This window comes from Coturnix japonica, chromosome 3, assembly GCF_054131305.1.
Source record: "Coturnix japonica strain WE chromosome 3, WE-NBRP24, whole genome shotgun sequence".
Taxonomy (NCBI): Eukaryota; Metazoa; Chordata; class Aves; order Galliformes; family Phasianidae; genus Coturnix; species Coturnix japonica.
Genome location: NC_140665.1, coordinates 30449256 through 30472665, shown reverse-complemented (window position 1 = coordinate 30472665; position 23410 = coordinate 30449256). Strand labels below are relative to the sequence as shown.

Here is a 23410-nt window from a genome sequence, read left to right as displayed (position 1 = left end):
CGGCGGAGGCCTTCGGGGGGGCCGGACGGCGGCCGGGACGGCCCGATCGTCCCCCGCCGCCCCCTCCCCGCAAACGGCCCCGCTGGACTTTGGAGCGATTCCCACGGACGAGGTGAATTTTGACCCGAACGCGCATCCCTCGGCGGGGCGCGACGGCGGCGGCGGGGGAAGGCGGCCCGGGGTGGGGGGGGGGGCGGGGGGAGGCGGCGCGGGTAAAGAGGGGCGGCACGGGAGCCCCGGGAACCGCGGTCCCGAGCGAGGCGGGCGGGGAGAACGGCGGAGGGGGCCGCAACCCCCGGCGCTCAGTCGCCTTCTCGCCCGGCGTGTAACAGGGGATGGGTGGAGAGGAGGGAGGGGACCGCCGAGGAGGGTGGGACTTCTCCGGAGCGTCTCTCCCCGCGGCCGCGCCGAGCAGTTGCAGAGCGCCGGCAGCGGGCGGTGGGGCGGGCGCTGCGCGGGGAAGCGGGCGCTGCGCGGAGCCGCCGCTGGAGAGCGCGGAGCGCGGCTGCCGCCGTGCAGGGGGCGAGGAGCGCACGCCGCGCCGGCGGGGGACACCGGGACCTGCAGTTGGCTTGTCGCCGTGCTTTATCCTCTCGGTTAATTTATTTTTTCCCCACCTATACTTTGATCCGCTGGGATTTTTTTTTTCCCCTCCCTTTCCTGCCGAGCCTCCCCCCGCCCCGTTCCGTCCCTCTCTAGACACTTGGGATTTTTTTTTTTCTTATTTTTTTTTTTCCTCTTACTATTCCGATTTTGAAAGCGGTGGACGCAGAGAGAGAGGCAGAGAGGGCAGGAGGCAGGCGGTCCGCTCGCCCCCTCCGCCACCGCCACCCCGACGTGCGGAGCGGGCTCGGGCTCGGCCCCTTCCATCCCCCGGGGGAGGCGACCCCGGCTCGCCGCGAAGAGGGGGCGCGGCGAAAGAGATGCATTGAAACTTTCCGCGCAAACTTCGTGGCGAGTGCGCGAAGCCGAGAGCGAGAGCGAGCGCGGCGCGGGTGCCTGCCTGCCCCGGCGCCGGGAGAGCGGCCGCGCACGGGCGCCGCTGTGGAGCTCGGATTGCCCGGCGGCGGGGGCCGGGCGGCGGCGGGGCGGCCGCGGAGCCTGCGCTCGGCCCTGCGGAGCGCCCACCGAGAGCGGCAGCGGGGGCCGGCGGAGAGCCGGCCGTATGGACGGGTGAACGCGGACAGCCCGAAGAGGAGACCCCCTGCCCACGGAGCCCCTCGCGGCGCCCGAGAAGCGGCGGGCGCGGAGGAGGAGCGGGCGAGAGCGCGGCAGCGGGGCGGCGGCGGCGGCGGCTTGTCGGCTTGTCGGAGCGCGGCGGGCCCCGCTCCGAGGCGTGCGCCGGCAACCATGAACTTTCTGCTCACTTGGATCCACTGGGGGCTGGCGGCGCTGCTCTATCTGCAGAGCGCGGAGGTAAGCGGCGGGGCCGGCGGCGGGACGGGGCTTTGTGCGGGAGAGACTTTCCCCCTTCTTCCCTTCTCCCTTCCCACCCCCCGCGATCCCCCCGCTTTACCCTCGGCCTCCCACCTGCCCACCGCTCCGGCTGCGGGGCCGGCGGCGCGCACACACGTGTGCGGGTGCGGGGCTGCGGCGGGGGGCGAGCGGCCGGGAGCCGAGCGCGGAGTGGCCGCGCACGTGTGCGCGCATTGCACGGCCCCGGGAGCGGGGCTCCCCGCGGAGTGGCCGTGGGACCGCGGGGCCGTGGGGCCGGGAGCGGGGCAGGGAGGCAGCGCGCTGCCTAATTGCATCAGCCTCGCCTCCCGTCCGCCGCTCTCCTGACATTGCAAAAGGGTGTTCGGCCGTATTTGCCTTGGGTCCCGGCTCGGGTTCGTGCCGCCGAGCGGAGTTCAAAATACCTCGCTGGAAAAACAAATAAAGATCAAAGAGGACAAAATGGATCCTGATTTTTTTCCAGATTGATTTTTTTTGCCCTACCCCCCCCCCCCTCCACCTCCAAATTCCATATCTCTGGCACTGTGATTACAAAACCCCGCGTTTTTCCCTTCTCTTCCTCCTTGGTCACTTTTACTTTTGCCTCATTGTCATTCCTGAGCGATTAGAGACCAACTCTTCCTCCTTTTTCTTTCTCTTTTTTGTTTCTAAAAGGCAGCGCGGTGTGCAGACCTGCCCTATAAATCTGTCCGTTTCTGGAGTCCGGAGGGCTGTGTTGCCAAGAGATATTAAGGGGTTTAGACAGAGTGCCCACGTGAAAGTGGCCGTGCGCCGGGTAGGCATGGATTATGTTTAAGGCTGTAAGAGGCCAACGCTCCCCACACCGCTCCTCTGCTCTTGCAGGGAATGTGGGCCACATCATCTCCCACAGACATGAAAATAAAGGTCGCCTGCAAGCTGCTTGGTTATTCACATTGTTTGTTCAGCACGGATGCTGGAAGGTAACTCCCCAATTAGGAGCCATTTCAGCTGGAACCGGAGGCAGGCTCCGCACGCTTTGTTTCTCGCCTGTTATATCTCCACTTTCCCCAGTGACAGCCGCACGTTGGGCAGTGCTGGATGGGAACCAAGGCTCGGCTCCCATCTGAGTGTGTCACAGAGCTGCGCCGTGCAGCCTGGCGGCCACGTCTGCCTCATGGGACAATTCTTTCCACCCTCCAAGAGTTTTTCCACCCTCACCTAAGACGGGGCTTCTCAGCCCTCTGGCTCCTCCGTAAACTTAGAGAGTAGCGTCTCTTCCCTGGCTGTGGGTTAGACAACTCCGTGTCCGGTGATAAAATCCTTCAACCCTCCCCTTGCTCCTTCTCCCCTCCCCTTCCTCTTCCCTGGAGACGAAGCTGCAGATCAGGTAGGGTCTGGGTCTGTTCGTGCGCAGGGGCCGTAAGAAAGCCTGTTTCCCTGTATCAGAGGATGGTGTGATGCAAAAAGAAAGGGGGAAAAATTACGGCGTGGTGTGTGAAATGAGGAGCGGCAGGAGGTGTTGTAGGGTAGATCCGCGTGGGACTGTGTGATGCACAGATAGCGGAGTGATGCGGGCCGTGGAAGTGCTCGGACAGACGGACGGTGAGCTGTGTCCTTCAGTTCTGTCCTTATTTGTCTGTGGGCCGCTCGGGCGCCACGGTGATGGTCGGGATGTTGGGAATGCCAGTGGGTCTCACGTAGGCAGCCTGATGGTGGCTCTGGGCACGGCAGAAAGCGCCACTCTTCGCATTGTGCTTTGGTGATAATATTTAGCGGTGCTTTAATCAGGCTGTGGTACTGAATAAAACCTGGCTAGCTATCCAGGCGCATTGGGAAGGACTAAGGAAGAGCCGAGGAGAGGCTGGGCAGGAAGGCAGGGTCAGGCGCGTGTCGGGCGGCTTTCCCAAGAGCAAAGGAGGAGGGACGTGGGAAGCTCGGTGCTCCTCTGCCTAAGAGCCGGCTCCTCACCGAGGGGTTGGCATGCTTGTTCCCGGGACGGTGGGAAGTGTGTCACGGTGTGGGCTGGGCGGTGCCGATGCTACAGGTGTCTGCCTCCACGTGTGGCCACAGCCCTTCTGCGCGGGAGAGAGAATAAGAGGTGGTTTTGCATTGCCACCCTCCCGGCTGCTCGCCAGCACCGAGCTCCCACGGGCTCCGAGGGGTCACGGTAGTGTCCCCGTTTCCTAGAGATATGGGGGACGGCAGCTCCTTCCCCATCGGCCTTTGTCCGGCTGTAGTGATGGCAGGTCGCTGCCGATGGGGCCCTGGGAACCCATCCTTTCCCTGAGATGCAGAGGGACCTGGCTCTACCAGCTGTATTGCCACAGGGAACAGGCAGCGCTCAGACACACAGGGAGGGAGAGCGCGCCTGTGACCAGACTGCTAATGATCACACACCCACCCGCCGCGCTGCCTTCAGCCTGCTTCCGCGACAGGCCGCGCCAGGAGCTCCGCAGCCCCTCTGCCGCCTGTGCACAGCGGTCACCTTCCCCATAGCACTCCTATGGGAAGGAGGAGGGCTCCTCTGACAGCAGGGGAGCCCGTGCTAACACCACAGAGGGGCTCGCCGATGCCTGAGCAACCCAAGTGGGGTCTCTTGTCCGTCCTGCTCTGTCCGTATCAGGGTGCCTGCACTGTGCAGGCGGTTGGTGGGATTACTGACCTCTGGCTGTGTGCACAATGGAGAGGGAGCGCGGCGAGAGCCCCCTGCTTAAGTAGAAACCGCTGAGAAGAATTTCTAGCGCCTAAGACGAAAAGTGCATTAACTCCTGTCCCAGAGTCCCTCTCAGAGTGGATGGATTGTTTGTTCCAGTCCTAAACAGTTACAAAGCTCTTTTAATGAGGCTGCACAGATTAGGGGGAGGGGAAGGGAGAGAAAGAGTGCTGGTGGTGTTGGCGAGGGGGGCGATGGCTGGGGAGGAACAGCGTCATTAACCTTTTCTCTCCCTTTAGAGAATAACTTGCTCCATACTGGAACTGGGAGGAAAGGGGGAACGGGAAGGTGCAGGTACAGAGGTGTGAAACAGTTATTTCTTCGGGAGGGTTTTGCCCTGCTGCAGGACATGCATTTATTGTGACCTGCAAAGGGCACAAAAAGGAGCTTCCCACTCTTGAGGCCAGGGCTTGTTTCCACACCTCTGTGACATGCTGAAAATCTATTGGAAAGAAACTGTGTTACAGAGCTGTTGGGTAATTCCAAAAGACAGCAGAGGAGAGCATGACCTTCAGGCTCCCACCGAAGGGCACGCTAGGCCCGCTTGTCTCTTGGAGTGCTTTTGGTTTCCCGGTTGCCCTTTGTGATATACAGCAGGCTGGTGTAGAGTGAGGCAGAATCCCCTGCCTCATCTGCTGTTAGATAGGCTTTGTGAGCATTACTGAAAGGCACTGCCCAAAGGACAGAAGTTTCTTGCCCCGGTGAGCCGACTGTGTGTTAGTGATAGTTCTGGGTGTCTGCGGAGAAGTCCGCTTTGAGCTCTGCCAAGGGGGCACAGCAGCCTCACTGCCCCGCTCCGGGCAGGCTCCATATCCATGTCATATCACATCTACAGGTGGAATTGTGACCCAGGTGTAGGTGATGGCTGGGAGAGTGCACTGGTACACCCTGGGCAGGGAGAGGTGCTGGCCACGTGTAGATCAGCAGCGAAAGTGTGTGGCTTCTGTCTGCTTCCCAACAGCCATGCACCACGTGTGTGTGTGTGCGTGCAGGGAGGCAGGGGGCTTGGCAGCGGGCTGAGCAGCCTCGCGCCAAGAATGGACAGCATGACCCTCAAGGTGTCTCAGAGCTAATTCTGCTCAGTCCACTACAGTCACCTGGTGTGTGAACCAGAAATCCCTCAGCAAAAGGTCTTGGGGGCATTGTGACTTGGATAGACTGACCTGGCTCGTGATTGCTTTCCTGCTCTATGATGTGAATTGAGGCTTTTCTGCCCTTGAAGCGGTTTTCTTTTGACCCATAGATCTTCAGGCGCTGAGCCGCTCTGGAAGGCCGCTGCAGCCTCTGCTGCCTCCATTTTGTTTGTGCTGTTGCAGTGACCTTCACACTTCAGGGATGAAGCTGTTCCTAGGAACCTGCTTTTTGAACTGCTATCGCAGCACTGAGGTTAGGGACACAGGCTCTCCCTGCAGGGATACGACAGTGGGGTGGCTCAGGCCTGGACCAGTACGCTAAGCTCAGGTGCAGAGGGACGTTAACAGAAAGGAGAAGCAAGGAGTTTGGTCAGGGGGTCTTTAAACAAAGGGAACTGTGCGCAGACACAAAGGAATGGCTGAGAGAGGGGCTCTGCCGGCTCGCTTTCCTCCTCCTCTTCAAAGCTGACACTCCGGGCTGTGCACAGGGCTGCTGAGAAGGCTGTGGATGGCAAAATAACGTTGTGAGCCTGGGGTGGACTTTGCTTGGTCCGTTCAGTCCCGTCTCCAGCTGTGAGATCAGAAGGCCTTTTTGTAGGCTTAAATACATCAGATTGCTGATGAAGCAGTGTTTTGTGTGCGCCTGCTTGCTGAAATGCAGCAGGTTGTGGGGCGGATGGCGTCACGCAGGTGGCAACATACCATGCAGAAGTGAAGAAACCCCAGCGTTTTGGTTTTGGTTCAGAACAGAACAGCAGGGGGAAACCTGACTTGTCTGGAAAGTTACGTCAGAGCTCCAGCCCTGGCGCAGAGCAGGAAGAGTGGAGTTTTTGTTACACCTGGAATTACAAAAAAGCACTTCCTTAGCAAAGTGGTGCAACTCTGCTCCATCTCGGTCTGGGGGTGGATCGCCTATTGCTGATCCCGCTTAGGAAATGCCCCTCGTCCCAACGGGGCTGCGAGTGCAGAGCTCGGGCCTTGTTCAGCGCTGGGGCCGGGCCCGTTAGGTGACAGTGCCAAGTGTCAGAGCAGCCTGTATCACAAGGGAGAGGAGGGACGCTGTGGGGTATCGCTGCACGTGGTGCCCTCGCAGCTCATCGCCTGACACGGGGCCGAGCAGCGACACCTGGGTTGTCAGCCGTGGGTGACATTGAGAGGGCGACCGACAGCCCTTCAGCCCCCCCCGGGTCAGCTCCATGGCGGGGAGGCCCGGAGGAGGCAGGGAGGCCGGCTGCTGGCCCAGGCCCCGCAGCAGCCCGGCGGTGCGTTCGGCTCCCGGGGAGAACAAAAGGTCTCTCTGAGCCGCCGCCGTGGCCGGCCTCGCCCCGGGGCTCCCCGGTGGTGGCGGCGGGCCCGGGACCCCCACCCCTACCCCCACCCCTACCCGCACCCTCCCTTCCCCGCGGCCCGTTGTGACGGCTCCGCGTCGTGACCGATTCTCTGTTCTCTTGCAGTTGTCGAAGGCTGCTCCGGCCCTGGGGGATGGGGAGCGGAAGCCCAATGAAGGTAAGAGCGGGGCGGCTTCTCTCGGGGGCGGGGGGCTCGGGGGAAGGAGGCCCCGGCGGCCAACACCGCCACCTCCCGGGGAGCGGCGCGGGGCGGGGGCGCCGCCATGAAGCCCCGCGCGGTGCTGGGCCCGAGGAGGCCGCGGGGCAGCGGCCGGGCGGCCTTGGAGCCGGGCAGCCTTGGAGCCGGGGCGGGCGGCGGGGCCGGGCCAGCCCTCCTCACGCCTCCCAGAACTGCGAGGAGTGCGTGCGTGCGCTCGGGCACACACGCGCGCTCATTTATATATATATATATATTTATATACGCACACAAAGAGCTGAGTTGCTGCGAACAGCCTCCTAGGAATTCGCCACTGTGCCGTAGGAAGGGATTTGTCATCTTCGCTGCCTGCCTCTTCCCTGCAGGCGCTGGGGGTGCCGGACCAGCCAGGGCTGATCCCGAACAAAGGCCCAGCAGCACCCAGCACCCAGCACGGGGCTGTGGGGCTGGGGGAGAAGGGGAGCAGTTCAGGCCTTCTTGATAGGGCCACCTACCCCCGTTCAGGCTTATTGCTGTGTGCAGAGCCAGGCTTGAAAAATACACCTTTATACTCTGGTGTGAGGCACAGAGGGGTCAGATCCCAAAGGTTCTGCTTAATGGCAGCGCAGCAGAGACCTGCTGGGGAAGTGTGCTGCTTTTTGTGTTGCTCTGGATGCATCAGGGCCAAAATAAGCCCTCTGCATCGCTGATTTGTGCGTGTGGATAGATGTGTGTGCAGGCCGGAAGAGTGGGCAGCTGCTGGGTCAGTGGGAGATGCCCCCTGCACGCCCCCTGCCCCATGTGTTGCAGCTAGTTGACTTTCACAGCCTTTAGGCCAGCAGTAGGGTGGCAGGCAGACCCGTTCTTAGGAATAAAATGGCAAGATGGCTGTTGTCAGAGCCCTGTCACACAGGGATGTGATGAGTAAAATAACTGCTCTGTCTCCTCCAAGAAGGAAACACAAGCTTTCTTAGGTGGTTTCTGGAGAATGTGCATTCCAAATATCAGTCTGACTATGGACATCAGAACCTTCAGGCTGGGCTGATCATCAGCTGCTCTCAGACCATCCTGGCTGCATTTTCCTCGCTGCCTCCATGGCTGAGCAGAGCCCTCCCTGGTGTGGCTGTGGTGAAGGGTCTCCCCATGGGCCGTGACCTCCAGCGTTATTCCAGCCGGAGGTCAGCAGAGGGCTCTAGCAGTGTGGGCCTAGATTGGCTTTTTTTATTTGTCGCACTCAATTTCAATTTCTGTAACTTTATTAGCATGACAGACTGCGAGTGTGTTGCCAGAGATTTGTGGCAGGCCGGTTGGGGTAGGTGTCCATTTTGCATGGCCGAAATGTCTGATTTGCTGGCGGGCTGCCGTGTGTTGTGCTTGACCCTTGCTCCTGCTGAAGTCAACAGAAGAAGGTTCAGTGACTTCAGAGGGATCAAGATGGAGCCTGCTGTGAGGCTTATTTTGGTAACCGGTCGCTGTGCTGTTGGTGGAAAAGAGGCAGTATCCTCATCTGGCCATTTGTTGTGACCAGCTACCATCCTGGGGATGGGATGAGTGTCACTCCCTGGCACGGGAAGGCGGATGGGAGCAGGAGAGAAGTTGGTCTAGCAATGTGAGCAATAAGACTTCAGTGGTATTGCCTTGTGCTATTCCCGGCCCTGCAATGCGAATACATCAGTGAGCAAGAAGTTAGGACTCTTGGCATTACCTCCTTGGCTCTGCTTCTGTCCTGCTGGATGACCTTGGAGGTCTGCTCTCAGTACCTCAGTTTATCCTTTCTCAAGAGGAGCCATCAATGTGCCTCTGTTGCAGAAGAACAGTCCTGCAGTGCCTTTTCCACCAGGGGCCTTTAGGGTCGGCAGGAAAGGTGATTTTGTGTCTTTGGCCATTTTGTGCTCGCTCCAAGAAGTCAAGCTGCAACAGGTTTTTGTTTGGGATGAACTTATTCTGGTTGGAGAGTGTAATTTTAGCTTCACCCCCTACCCTTTTGTGCTCCGGAGAGCTTTCCACATGTTTTGTGGCGCAGGAAGTTGTAGAGGAGTCAGACAAACACTCTTTGTTTGTTCCACGAGCAAAGATTTTCTGGTATAAATAAAGGAAACCACCAGCACTTGTGGCTGCACTTTTATTTTTAAAAGAACAGTGTGTCTATATTGCTGCAGAGCCATTGATGGAAAAGGAGGCAAAATGATCATAGAGCTGCTCTTTTCTAGTCCAGCTTGTTCCCACTCGTCTGCTGCAAATCTGGGCTCAGTCCCACCTGCCACGGCCACGTCTGCCCTGAAGAGTTAATGTGGGCCCTGGCTGGGTTTTAACCTTTCTTTCCTCTTCATTCACAAAGATGAACCTCTGACTCAAATGTGGAGGTGTGTTTCAGGGTAGGGGTGTGTGTTAAACGCGGGATTAACTTTTAACGTGGGCTGAGGCCCAAATTGCGGGAGGGGAGCAGGCCAAACGGCGTTAGTCCTTCAGTGACCTTCCCGTTTTTCCCCGTCAAAAACAGGCGTCCTTCCGTCCCCAACACAACCAATGGAAAGGAGGCATGGACTGAATCAGCTTGACAAAGTGTGGAATATGACTCCCGGTGCATAGGAGTAAGCGTTGCAGGGGCAGGGCTTTGAGAGATGACTGTACCTCAGTCATGTGCTCTTCTGTGGCTGTGCAAATGGACTGTGAAGCGCTGCACAGTCTACATGTGAATTGCGGTGGTGTGCAGCAGAATCAGGGCAGTGCACCTCTTGCTGCAGGAGATCTGACTGGCATTCGGAGAAGGAGTCCCCGCTTCCTCTTCAGGGGCTGATTCAGGCTTTGGAAAATCATCGTGCATTAACAGAAAGGCAAAAACTCCCTCATTGTTCATAGAAGGCGTTTGATCCTGTCCGATCTCCCAGATCTCAAGTGCAGCTAACAGGGTGCAGCCAAGAAACTAAAAACTGCAAAAAAAAGGCCAATGTGGCGTTCTGTGGCCGATCTGTAGTGCAGATTCGATGGTATAATCCAGCTGCTTGCACAGTGTAAATATTCAGGGAGCATAGCAAACCTGAATCAGTTTCACTTTAGTTTTCTGCTTGGTTTTGATTTCTGCCTCTTTATGTCTCAGCCAAATTGAGCAAGCAGCCTTTGATCTGCACAGGTAACCTTCACTTCCCCTCCCTCTTCTCTCTCCTCCTTCCCCATGCAGTCAGTCTGCAAGCGTTTCAATCCAGAGCTGTGCCTTTATTGCCAGGGTTCCCAGCTCCTTTCTGCTGGCACAGTGTGAATAATGAGCAGTGCAGTTCAGTGGCCGTCATTGTGCCCCGCGGAATTTCCCACATATTAAATTGTTCAACTTGTTGGAACGTAGGCAGTAAGTAGGGTCACTCCAAAGGGGAGCAGGAAGGAGGTAGCGTGGATATGATGGAAGGAGGACAGACAAGAGGCACACTGCAGTCAGGGGAAGGAGGAAGAGGGAGGGCAGGACAGGGAACAGAAGCACGCTGTCTTTTAGGCTAGGAACACCAACAAGCAATCAGTGCCTGCCAGGCTACATTTTCTTTTCATAAGCCACTTTCTCTTTTAATAGTAGCTCACGCTCGCTGACACTTCAGACTCCCTGGATGGGAGCTCCTCCCTTCTTGTACCCGCTCTCAGCACCGTGGCACTGTCAGCTCCGCATGACCTAGAATTAACTCGCAGCAATTAACTGTGGGCTCTGAGCTCCGAGCCCTGCAGCTTTTGCTTTTCTTTTTTTTTTTTCTTCCCGTGGCAAAGTAACCTTTATGCCAGTTTGTCACAAGTTCAGGGCGCTTTAGAAACGCTTACCGGAGACCATTTTTTTTCCATGATGCAAGCACTTGCGCTTATCACTCAGTTATCAATGCTGGTGCTGTAGGACTCTGTATGCAGTACAGGTGGATCATTATAGTGCGTAACAGCGTGGGGCAGTTGCTCCCTCTTTGTGCGTACTCTTCTCCCCTGAACTGTTCAGCCATCTCCCTTTGCCTGAATGCTGGTGGAGCTCTAGGAGGCCTGGGGGGCTCCAGGTACCCGCTGTTTGCAGAAGTGTGCTAGCAGCTGGGTTTTGTGCATGTGTGCTTATCTCTCCTATCTCTCATCTCTTTAAATCTCTCCAACCCTTGACCAAGCAGCAAGACGAAGCTTTGGCAAGAGACTGGGAAACATTGAGAAACGCTTGTGAAATCGGCACAGATCGCAAGCAGTCAGTATTTCCTCTGAATGGAGCAAAGGCAGGGGATCATGGCAGATCCACCCCATTGCCCCTCCCACGTGGCCTTGTTGTGGTTCGGTAGCCAAGTATGTGGTCTAGTTAATCCTGGGGATGCTGTGGTGCTGCTTGGAGTCTCCCAGGGGGTGGCTCAGTTCCTCGTTTCGGGAAGGTGGTGGATGTAGAGACACAGGGGCTGTGACCTGCCTGCCTGTGGCAGGTGATGCTGAAGGTGGCCTCTTGAGGTGGATGTTAAGCACGGGCGAAAGAGGTGTCTGTTGGGAAAAAAGAAGCCACGTGGATGCATTGTTCAGAACCATCTCTTCATTCTCAGGAGGATCTCTACGCCAGGGTCTGTGAGAGGGATGCTTCTGTCTCTGGCTTATATACCCCTGCCTTCTAAAACCCTCTGAGGCATCAAATGGCTGTTTTGAAGGGGGGTAAAAGATGAACCAGTGGGGGTTCTTAATCCAGAGTGCAGATCGTATGCAATGGCCTCTGGTGCTTTTTGGCTGAGCTGGTATGTTTGGTGGCAGGAAATCTGAGCGTATCAGGGATGGCAGGAGAGAAGGCACCTGTGGGATGCATGGTGTCGGGGAGAGCCAGTCCAGTCAGTAAAGCTCTCTGGTCCGTCGTGTCTCTGCCTTAAAGCAGTGGCAGGGAGAGGCTGTCTCCTCTTCCCCACTTCATTTGGGGTGTGGGTGGGAGGGTGTGTGTGTGTGTGTGTAGGGCAGAGACAAAGAAAGGACTGAGGCCTGCAAGACTGTTAGTGAAGAGCATAGGGTAGATGTGTTGCAACCGTCTGGCTTGTTTTAAGGGGTAAAGAACTAGACATTCTTGAGCTGAGTTTTCATTAACTTATTCCCTCCATTCCTCCCTGTAGTTATCAAATTCCTGGAAGTCTACGAACGCAGCTTCTGCAGGACAATTGAGACCCTGGTGGACATTTTCCAGGAGTACCCTGATGAGGTGGAGTACATATTCAGGCCATCCTGTGTGCCTCTGATGAGATGTGCGGGTTGCTGCGGCGATGAGGGCCTAGAATGTGTCCCTGTGGATGTGTACAACGTCACGATGGAGGTGAGGGCCCAGCCTGCAAGCTGGCATGCTTGGGTGGAGTAAGCAAGTCACCCATCACAGCCACTCTAAGTCCCAGCTCCCAGCTAACCCAGAGGAAGAGCAGCCTACCCTAGGGAACTGGAAATTGTCAGATCAAGAGAGCTTACCTCTTTCCTGATCCTTGCATCCAGTATTGCACCCTACAGGGGTGAAAAGTGAGCTGCCCGTCTGTATGCAAAGCTAAGAAGAGAATCTGTTTTTCAGTGGCTCTGACCCTCATTAGTGCTCAAATACACAAGCTAGGACTATGCAAAGGAGGCATTTACCTTAGAGAATGCAAAGGCCCATTGCTGATGCTGTTAGCTCTGAGGCTCTAGAGAAGATGCTCCCCAGGCCCTTGCTCTACCTTAACTCTGCATTTGGTCCACACAGCTGTTGCTTTCAAGGCAGCTGTGTAGTGCAAAAGGGGAAAGCCTGCCAGTAGTCTCTCCTGGAGGGCATGTGAGGTCAGCCTTTACCAACAGAGCAGAGGATTTGGGTCATTAGCTACATTGGCACAGCAGGGGTGGGAAGGGTCTCTAAGAAACACTGCTTCAGTGTCAAGTGGAAAAGCCTTTCTGCCTCTGGGCGTACTCCTCCTTTATTTGGAGGCTGCTGAATTCATTTCTTGGAAGAGACAGTCTGGATGTGATAGCGAAGGCTGGGCACATGGGGAAGGCTTAGAGACGCTGCTTAGAGAGCTTTGTCACTGCCTTTGTCAACCTGGATCCCAGCTTGTATCTGGCACGGTGCTCGCACCAAGTACACTTTACTTGTAGTTCTCACACATACCTTGGTCTCTCACCCTCTTGAATGGGCCCTGTAAATATTGCCATCCATTTTTTAAATGGATGAGAGACATGCAGGACTATATGATTACTAGCCAGTGCTTTTCACTTGTGACCTCAGCTGTGTTTGAACTCCAGGAGAGAATCTGTCTCTGTCCTTCTGTGGTTCCCCTGTATTGCTTTTCCTCTTGCAGGCTCCAGCTTGGGTCAGAGCTTACTAGCACGGTGTAACTAAGGATGGTTTTCTTACCATTCCATGCTGAATTACAGGTTTTGACTGGCATGCCCACATGCTTGTACAGGGTCAGAGGCGCTTTAGTGGCTAATGGTAGAGCTAGTGGTCCAGCCAGGTTCTGGATTAGGAGATTGTGGCAGTACACACAGAGTTTCTAATACAGCTTCCCTGTAGGAACACTGAGCTGGGGGCTGAGTGAAGTCCAGCTCTTTTAAGCACAGAGCACCAGATTTATTCTGTGTGTCATCTCAGAGAGAAAGCGAGATGTCAGCTGGGAATGAGTGGTGGCTTAGGGAAAATTAGTTGAGTATGGAACATTTGCTTTGGGCCTTTGCTTTAGGCTGAAGCCTGCCTCTGTCTGAGAGCAGGCTGGATGCTCCATCACTGTCTTCCTATATTGACCAGGGCTGACTGCTCAGTGAGACTCTTGCTGTGGTGTTACGCCCTCTCCCATGCCTGTCTCCAAGGCAGTCCACCAGTGCTGGCACCATGCATGCATGAGCAAACAGAGCTTTGGCACGAGACTGGTGTTGTCGCTTGCTTGTGATCAAAGGCCTTCCCTGATTGGAAGAACAGGGCCTCAAAGCCAGCTCAAACTCTGCCATGCTTTTCCCAGGAGCACCTGGAGTGCAAATGCTTTTTCTACTCAGTGGACTGATTTGGAGCCGTGAATATAAATAGTGAATGGGCAGTGACCCTCTCTGTTTCTTTCATTCCAGATCGCAAGAATTAAACCCCATCAGAGTCAGCACATAGCGCACATGAGCTTCTTACAGCACAGTAAATGTGACTGCAGGTGAGAATGGAGCAGCACTGGTTCCTCTTGCAATTAACTTATTCTGAGCCTTTCCTTTTTTTCTGCCATTGTGTTGAGACTGTTGTCTCCACAGTTGGTTTGCAGTGGGATGACAGAGCCTGGAGAAAGAGCTCCTTTGCTCGCAAGGCTCCTCCATCTCTAGATATGACAGGTGGACAATGCTAGCCTGCAGCCTTGGGTCTTCCAGCCTTGGTGAGGTGCAACAGGAGAGCAGTCACTATGAAGACTGCTTAACTTGTGCCACAGGCATCCTGCAGTGGCAGCTGTACATGTCCTTCGTGTATATGATAAGCTCCCTTTTAACGATGCCTTTTGTTCTCTTTTCCCCCACAGACCAAAGAAAGATGTCAAAAATAAGCAAGAAAAGTAAGTGACGAGCTTTTTCACTCTTCTCTTTTGGTGGTTGGTTGGCATTTCTTCTCCCTACCGCCCCTTGCCCTTTTCCTTGATTGGTTGGAGATACTCACTTTGAGAAGGTGTTTTTGGAAATGGCGTATGGTAGTGCATGGGGCAACACTCTGAATCCGTTCCAGGTGGGCACAGAAACCCAGATCTGACGGTCCTTCCTACATACCCCAGACCTGGAGCTTGCATGACCCACAACCATGGCAGTCATTCCTAATGCTTTACCCCGAGTCAGGGAAGTCCCGTCGTGTGTGTCCTACCAGAATGGATTCAAGGTGCAGCCCCCATTCTCCCTTGCCTCCTCCTGGGATATTTTCTGGTTACTGCATATCGCTGCCTTTCTTTATTAATTTTTTTTTCTTGCTGCTTGAGTGAGGACTTACTCGCTTCTTTCATGGCAGCCTGGGTAGGAGCTCTGCTGGCTTCAGGGAGAGGTGGCAGTGGAGGCCTGGTGGAGGCAGGACTGATGCCATGCACGATGTGATGCTGTTTTTGGTTGGGTGGGTGCCTGGGAGGGCGTAAAGGAGGTTGATGTCCTAACTGGGACTTGGTGGAGACTTTCAAGAGAGTTTTTTTTGAGCTGATGGATTTGCTCTGGTGACCTGAAGAAGATTAAGGCACAACCTTCCCTTTCTTTCCTTCCCAAAGTAAAAAGGTTGTGGAAAGGAGATTAAAAAGAAATAAAAAGCTCTCGTCCTGCACTAGTTGCAGGAACGATCACAAAACGTGGAACAGCATGGACAAAAAGTGACCTCTCTGGACAAGAGGGTCAGCTGGACTGCGCATGGCTGGGATAGTGACTCTGCTGTTTAGAGGTGCGGAGTTGGAGAGGAAAGGGGTAAATACTGGGAGATGAGGCTGAAACAGAGAGCAAGTGAAAGAGAGGGAACGTCATTCACCCCTTTCCTGGTGGTTGTGGATTTCTAGCTGCCTTCCAGCCTCTCCTCCTCCCCCTGGAAAACTGCTCGTGGCTGCATCAGGCTGCGTGCAGCCAACGCTCCCCTGTATGCAGGGCCGTGTTGGGGACGGTCATCTGCGTGGCTCCATGGTTTGAAGGTGTGTGAGTTGGGTCTGTGTGAGCTCTGGTGAGGATGGGGTGTGGGTGAAGCAGCCAGCCCAGACTGCGTTGCATTCCCTTTCCTCTTCTAACAGCACCTTGACTGCTCTTTGCTGGTTCTGCACTCCCTGGGGAAGGAAGGGAAGGGATGGGAGAGATTGGTACGCTTTGATTTATTCTGGTTTGAAAGTCCTGTTATAAATCTTCAGCCTTCAGATTGATTTTCCTCTCCCTCACCACCTCCCCATGTTTCCTGACATGTAGGGCAGCAGCTGGGAGTGAGCTGATGCTCTGATACGACCCATCAAGAAGACTGAAGCAGGCCTAAGGAACACCTGTGGTGGTGTTCCTTTCTGTCCCCCTACTCTCCCTTGGCAGCCCCCTCCCAAGATGGGCTGCCCTCAGGCAGAGTGGGGAAGGATTGAGGATGCTGGGCTGCTTTAGGGCTCACATGTCTAACAAACACTGGTGCTTGCCCCAGGGCCTTCTCACATGCCTGTCCTTTGCTGCTATGCTGATGTAGCTCAAGGAGCAATGCAGGCTCCAGCCTCCCCCTGCTCTGTGCTTTCACTGGGCTACAGAGATCCATGGTTAGTGTCCCGGCTTGCATGTCCCAGCCCCTGCCTGTCTCACCTCCTGCCTGAAAAATCAGGAGCATCAGGTGAATTTTTAAGAGGGTGCTTTGGCTCCGTCCGCTTGTCTGTCTGTCAGATCTATGTGGAAAGCAAAAGTAGAGAAGGGCTGGATGGAGGAGGAAAGAAAGGAAAATCTGAAAGCTGCTTGCAGTTACCATCTCCTGGGTGTCCGAACTGGGCCAGACCTCTCTATTCATCCTCAGATGCTCATTACGGAAGATGCTGATGGTGTGTGAGCAGAAAGTGAAGTCTTCCTGAGCCCACTAAGCCACAGACAGTGGTAGGGTGGATGAGCAGAGTTTTCAGGCTGCATTCCCTCGCTCCCATGCGGCAGCACTGCTCAGAACAGGCCTCAACCCTTGTCCCCAGCATACTGAGCCCAGGGCCCCATTGCTCCAATCCCAAGGCAGGATGATTGCCATCCCTGCAGTGGGGCTGCTGGGTGTCCCCTCCTCGCCATCAGATCATGGCAGTTTCTTTTTCTCCATGTCAGCCAGTGTGAGCCTGAGCTTGTCACCAGAGCTGGTTGTCTGTGCTCGCTGCAGTTGCGTGATGCTTTCACCAGGCTTCCTGATTCCTTCCCCTCTCCACTGCCCCTCTGCCCCTCCCCAGAGGTGTGGGTACCCACAGAGGCCCGTGGATGCTGGCAGCCCTACATGGAGGTGGCCTCGCTGTGTCCCTGGTGCTGGCTTGGCTGCGGGCAGGCTGGTGGCGGTGCTGCAGGAGGGCCAGAGTGTGTGTGTGCAAGGTGGAGGTCTGTGCTTTGCTCCGGGACTTGCCTTCCAATCCTGCCTCATGTGCTTTCCCCTCCCAGCAAGGCACATGGCTGTGTTTTTTTTTTCTCTTCTTCCTTGCGTTTTCTTCTGTTTTCTCTCTTGCTTTCCCTCTCTCTTTCCTTCTCTCTCTCTTTCTCTGTTTTTTTTTTGTTTTGTTTTTCTTCCAGAAAATCAAAGCGAGGAAAGGGGAAGGGTCAAAAGAGAAAGCGCAAGAAAGGCCGGTACAAACCACCCAGCTTGTACGTTTGTGTCCTCTGCTTGTAGATTCTCTTCCCTCCCTTTCCCCAACCAGTCCGCCTGCTTGCTGCTCACTCAAAATCACACCCTCCCCCCCAGTCACTGGTGGGCTGCAGGTCCTGCAGGGGCAATGCTGGCGGTGGCACCGCTCTGGCACTAAGGGTGTCTCAGGGAAGGTGGCTTTGGCTTGCTCAGCTCTCTCTAATCATCACCGGTGACCATTTCCCCTGGGCACAGAAGCGCAGGCAGGTGCCCCATTCCTCTTTGCCACTCCTTTGGCTATAGCTCTGTCCCGCGCACTGTCCCCTACTTGCCTTGTGCCCTCGCTGCGACGGCTGGTGAAAGACAAGCTGGTGCTTGCCATGCATGTGTGTGTGTGCGTGCGTGCGTGTGTGCGTGTGTGTCTGGTGGAGTCACAAGCGGAGAGGAGAGGTGGGACGGTGGGAAGCCGAAGAGGGGGTGCTGGGGAACTTGGGGGGGGGCTCTCTGTCTCTCTCTCTGCTGAATTCGGTGGCTTCTCTCTCCCTGCCTCTTTCCACCTGTCTCCGTCTCTTTCGCTCTCTCTCTCACGGTGGTTCACAAAATTCTGCATTGTAAATTCACAGTCCTTCAGAGCAGGCTCCTAGGTGGCAAGGTGGAGATGGGGCTCACGGAAAGGGAGGCAGCACAGACTGCAGGTGTAAGCACACAATGCCGGAGCCCAGCTGCTTTCCAGCGGGGACAGACCCCGCGTATTTAACTCATTTAGCCTCTGGCTTCTTTCTACTCCAACAGCCCACTTTAGAGAACGCCTCCCATTGACACCTCAATAGCTGGTTGGGACCTCTCACCTTCCCATCCTTGCTTCTCCCTTCTTACTCCCTGCCGTGTATGCCAAAGGACCCAATGCAGCATTTGTGAATACTGTGCAGAGAGCCTGTTTTCTGTCTCTTTACGCTAATGCAAGGGGATGCTGTCCTGACCATGTCCTGGGGCTGCTGGGGTGCTGCTGGAAACCCATCAGCCCTTGACACTCCAGTGGGCAGCATGGGGGCTGCGGGAGGGGGCAAGGGGATTGCTTTGATGTTTAGGGTGTTGCATGTGTATTTTCTTTCTGCTGAAGCGCTGTAGCTTAGACATCTTTCCTTTTGCCTTTTTGCAGTCACTGTGAGCCTTGCTCAGAGAGGAGAAAGCACTTGTTTGTACAAGATCCCCAGACCTGTAAATGTTCCTGCAAATTCACAGACTCACGTTGCAAGTCGAGGCAGCTTGAGTTAAACGAGCGCACTTGCAGGTTTGTGTCCTGAAGGATGAAAGAGAAACACACAGAGAGAAAGAGAGAGAAAGAAAGAGGGGGGAGCTTGCTTCCTGCTGACTTCTGGCTACAGTGCTATGTGATCACTTCTTTTCTCTGTCCTACATGGGCCAGAGGGCAGAGGGAGGACTGAGAGGAGGACAGCGATTCTCCGTGTCAGGGGGCGGTTGTGCGTTTCTGATATGCTGTCAGGACTTGGATGGGGATGGGTGTTCATACCTAACATATCCTTTCCCCTCGAACAAGCTAGGAATTCATACTGCTGCAGTAGCTATGGGGAGGGTCTGTAGCCTTCTGTACATTATCTGTGTGCAGTTCTGAGAGTACCATTTACAAAGCCAAATCCTTCTTAGCTGGCTAAGGTTTCACCACCCCTATCTTCCAAGCCCTTTCTGCGTGGCTTGTGGACACTCTGTTGTGTGCAGAGTGAGGAAGGCCAGGCCACACTCTCATTCCCCTCTTTGTTCTTAAAAGCCAGGACCTTGTCCTCTTGCCCTGCCCTCAAAAGTTCTCTTTTCATGTCTCAGCCAGAGTTGTGGGTTGAGGGGTGAGGGGTTGCATTCAGGGCTGTGGTGTGGGATACAGCGAGGTTAAGCCTGTTGTAGGTGAAGGCATACAGAAGTCTCTGTTTCAGACATGCGAGTTGGTAGATGGAAAGACACTGTGTGGTTAGTGTCTACTCAGAGATCCACTGTGAGTGTATTGCCTGGTTACTACCTGTCATGCTCCCATCTGTAACGTAGATGTGTAGAAATTGATCTCTGGTTCTCACCTGAGCTCTTTGGTGAGCTTAGCAGGATCTCTTGACTTGCTCTATCTATGTATACATCTCTGGTGTGTCATCATCCCACCTGTTGAAGAGAGAGGTGTAAAGATGGAGTTGCTAATGAGCCCTTGGCTGTGACTCCAAGCTGAGTTCATAGAAGTCTAGGAGCTTCCTCTTGTCAGGGGAATATTACGGGAGCAGTGACTGGATGATAAAAGATAAGGGAGAGAGATGCACGGTCCTTTGTTGGCTACATCCTGATGGAGAAGGGATCCATTTGCCTGCCTGGAATTGGCTAGGTGACTAGGGCTGCTTCAGGCAGCAAGTGCTTTGTGCCAAAGCCAGGGAGGCATCTAGCGTTGCGTGAGCGGTCAAAACTGTTCTGCATACAGAGAAGTTTTCTGGTGTACTGCATTCAGAGGGGGAAAATAATTGATGGAGGGGCCAGACTACAGCAGCTTCCAGAGTTTCCCTCCTGCCAGTGATTATAGCCCCCAAAGAGCGAGACCAGAGTTTACCTTGTTATTTTCCACCTGCTCTTGCACCCTATCCCTAGAGTAACTGGAAATTACCTTGCAGAGTTTAAAGAGTGAGAAATAGTACAAAGTACAAAGAAAACCAAACAGTACCCCAAATAACTTGTGACGGCAGAAGGGATTTTCTTGTGTCTTTTACTAGTCCCTCTGTTTGGTGGGATGATTGGCACTCAGGCAGGTTTCCAGGGCTGGTGTGTTGGCTGGAAAGATAGCAAGGAGTCCTAAGAATGGGTAGGTTATCTGTTTCCAGACAAAAGGCTGGTTAAGCCAAAGTTCCTCCTGCTACATCTCCTTGTAAAGTTAGAATTGGGTCCTAGAAGGGAGGGCAGTTTTTTGTTTCTCCCACTGCTTCTTCAGGCTGCTGCTGCTCTTTGGTGCTAACCCCTGCTCACGGCAGCCACTGAAATGAGAGGCACTTTCTTTTCAGCGGAAGTCTTGCTTGCATGAGGCTTTGTTGTCTGTATTGCTTCCAACCCAAATAACAGGCTAGGTGGGAAGCTGGGGGAGTGTGTCTTTCCGCATGCGTTGCTTGGCTTTGTTTTTGTGTGTCTGTGTGTATCTATGTGTGCATGTTGTGAGAGGGTGCAAACAAGACACTCAACTCAGTTTGTGAACCAGGAGACCTCTGATCCTACCCCTAAATTTCCCTCTGTACCAGTGCTCCCCCACACCTAGGTGAGCCTCGGGGAATAGAATTCATCGACCCACTCACGGGTTGAGATTCTCTGCTGCTCTGCCCCAACTACACAGCACTTCACCCCACCAGTGACGTCATGCCATGTCTTAACACCATGTGCTCTTAAAGCATCAGCCACTTCCCTTCCTCCCCTCCCTTGCCCTGCTTGCTCCCCTGCCACAAACATTAACCTCTTGTCTTTTTCTTTCCTTGCCTCTCCTCTCTGACAGATGTGAAAAACCGAGACGGTGAGCAGCGGAAAAGAAGGGGGAACAGCCCTGTTTCTGGAGCCTGATTTCTCGCCTGGACAGAAAAATACAAAACAAAACACTAATCCAAATGAACCCTAAAAATGAAGGATCGGTAGAGCACAGCACTTTCAGTACGGACGATGGACTCCGGAAGGAACATTCCCCAAGGCACCCGCCGCACAGAATTCACCTTTGGGTTTTGAACTGTTTTATTTTATTTTATTTTATTTTATTTTATTTGGTTTTTTTTGTTTCATGCTGCTAAATAACAGAGCCAGGAAGACTATAGGGGTGTATTTGATGGGTTTTCCCATGCATACATATATATGTGTGTATACATGCATATACATATATATATATGTATATATATTTTAACCACATCTATATATACATATATGTATATCTTAACCACACACACACACACACACACACACACACATATATATATATTATATATATATATATATATACATATATATATATATACTGATTATTTTTTTTTAACATTGCTAATGTTATTGGTGTCTTCACTGGATAATACTCGACTGCTGTGGACACAAGCGGGCTACTTGGGGCATAAGAAACAAGCTAAGACTGGACTTGAGTAGAAGCGCTGGGTGTAAACTTCTTAACTCTAACTGACCTGTGCGGCCTCCGCTGTTTCTCTGTAGAGTGTGCTGTACCACAAACCACCTTCTCCTTGCCTGGGACAGGGAGGAGAGGTGATGGAGAGGATGGGCAGGGAGTTCCAAAGAGCGGCATCCTAGGGTGCGATGGGTCAAAGGCCAAGGAAATGGCCATCTGCGTGATCAAGGATTCCTCCTCCCCTCTCTTCCCCCAACCTTCGCCCTTACTCGTCTCATAACCTGCCTGCCTTGCTGGGACACGGGATGTCAGTGTACATTTTGCGTTGACTTTATTCGCTCTAGAAACTTTGCCAGAGAGAACATGCTGGCTTCTCTTAAGGATGGTGGGCAGCTGATGCACACTAACTTTCCCTTCAAGAAAGTATCACAGGAGTCTAGATTTACCCGCCCTTGGTGGCTGCAAAAGGACACAAGGCCTGCAGTGTGATGAAGCAAGAATGGGGACCGGTGCCTGGCCACACAATTGTTCAGCACTGTCTGCTTTCTTCATGCACAGAGCTGCCACTCAAGAGCATCCAAGATGCTTACGGAACATTTCTGGAAAGGGATATTAATCAAAAGTATATGCACAGTAGGGGTGTGTGTGTGTGTAGGTGAATGTGTGCATTTGTGTCTGTGTGCATGTATGTTTGTGTTTTTCTCTCTTTTTTATATATATATATTTATTTTTTATACATATATATATATAAAAAATAATATATATGTATGCCAAGATGGAAGGGGGGGACAAAGAAAGCAACTTTTGCTGCCTTCTGTTTGCACGTCCAAACCTTTGGGAACGTCAAGGTTCTTTTAATGACGTAAATAGCATAACTACCAGGCTCCTTTTTCCACCTCTTGGTCTGGGAATGAAATGTGAAGGCAGCCGGAATCCCTAAGCCATGCCTTAGAATCTTGGCTATGTGTGTATCTGCGATATACTCTGCGGTGTATGTGGAACCCACCTTACACACGCGCACACGCACACACACCCCTGAAAGCGTGTTTGTACATCTATGTGGATATATATAATCTAGTTCTGTGATTAAAATTATTAATAATAATAATCATCATCAAAAAGGTACTCGGTCTGTGTCAGAAATCTGCCAAACATCATCCGCAATTGAATTTTCAACGCCTGATAATGTACAACACGGAAAGCTTCCAAAAAGAGACAAGACAGTCTAAGAACAGACTCACAACAAGTGACTACTAACCACTAGGAACTCCCCATCCGAGTGATGACTTTCAGGAGAGCACACGGGTGGGTGCTTGCATCTGCAATGTATAATACTCATGCTGCATCGTGCGCAAGACAGAGGCTTCCGATGGGGGGGAGGGAAGAGAAAGTGTTTTATATACTTATTTAATATCCCTTTTTAAATTAGAAATTAAACAGATAATTTAATTAAAGAGTAGGGATTTTTCAGTATTCTTTGTTAATATTTAATTTGAACTATTTATAAGCCGTACCTCTTTTTTTTTTTTCTTTTTTCTTTTTTTTTTTTTCCCCCTTTTTTCCTTTTTTTTTTTTTTTTATTTGTACTGGTTGTGTATAAATTTAACTTTCCTGTTGTCCCATCCCATCTCTCCCCAATTGTTGGCAGAGTCAGTAGCATGTTATGGGCAGTTATTTAATTAATTTCTCTAACACCTACCCCTACACATTCCTATTGAGACAAAGGTTAGATATACATCTACATACTATATATATATTTGGCTATGTGTTTGTATATATATATATATGTTTATGTATATGTGTGATTCGGATGAAATAGACGCTACGATTTTTTTATATATGTAAAAAGAAGAGACAGGAAAAAATAGAAAATTCTACATCTTGAATCTCTCTCCTTTTTAATTTTAATATTTGTTATCATTTTATTTATTGGTGCTACTGTTTATCTGTAATAATTGCGGGGAAAAAAGATATTAACACTACATATTGTGTCTAGTGAGTTTTTTCAAGATATTCCTTAGTACATATTTATTTTTAAACAAAGAAATTACAGATATATCTTAAAAAACCGACGACGACGACGACAAACAAACTTTTTTTTGTATTAAAGAATTTAATTCTGACTTTGATTTCCTTTGCCTTCTCCTTCTACCTTGCACCCTGATTTTCTTCCGTTGTATAGCAGGCCCTGCAGCATTGCCTCTGGAGGCTACAGGGCACCAGCAACATGCCAGTTGGACTCGTGGATTTAGGCCCAGAGCCTCCAA

General features: G+C 53.0%; 1 protein-coding gene across 8 annotated transcripts; it reads left to right on the top strand.

Moving 5' to 3' along the window:
• The first annotated feature begins 392 nt into the window (after nt 1–392).
• Nucleotides 393–23266, top strand: VEGFA (vascular endothelial growth factor A). 8 transcript variants are annotated; one of them, XM_015857729.2, is made up of 10 exons: nt 1277–1416; nt 2110–2396; nt 6717–6768; nt 11871–12067; nt 13828–13904; nt 14259–14291; nt 14459–14605; nt 16966–17037; nt 18177–18308; nt 20538–23125. In XM_015857729.2, the coding sequence occupies exons 2-10, from the start codon at nt 2244–2246 to the stop codon at nt 20557–20559; spliced, it is 885 nt and encodes a 294-aa protein (XP_015713215.1). In that variant the 5' UTR covers nt 1277–1416; nt 2110–2243; the 3' UTR covers nt 20560–23125. The 8 variants fall into 8 exon arrangements, with proteins under 8 accessions (XP_015713227.1, XP_015713222.1, XP_015713218.1 ...); XM_015857732.2 differs by lacking the exon at nt 2110–2396 and having other exon boundaries at nt 432–1416; XM_015857736.2 differs by lacking the exons at nt 2110–2396; nt 14459–14605 and having other exon boundaries at nt 429–1416.
• The last annotated feature ends 144 nt before the right edge of the window (nt 23267–23410 follow it).

Coding starts and splice junctions, on each gene's coding strand:
- VEGFA (XM_015857729.2), top strand. CDS start 2,244: ATGTTTAAGGCTGTAAGAGGCCAACGCTCCCCACACCGCTCCTCTGCT. Junction 6,769..11,870: donor GGAGCGGAAGCCCAATGAAG/GTAAGAGCGGGG, acceptor TCCTCCCTGTAG/TTATCAAATTCCTGGAAGTC. Junction 14,292..14,458: donor GTCAAAAATAAGCAAGAAAA/GTAAGTGACGAG, acceptor AATCCGTTCCAG/GTGGGCACAGAAACCCAGAT.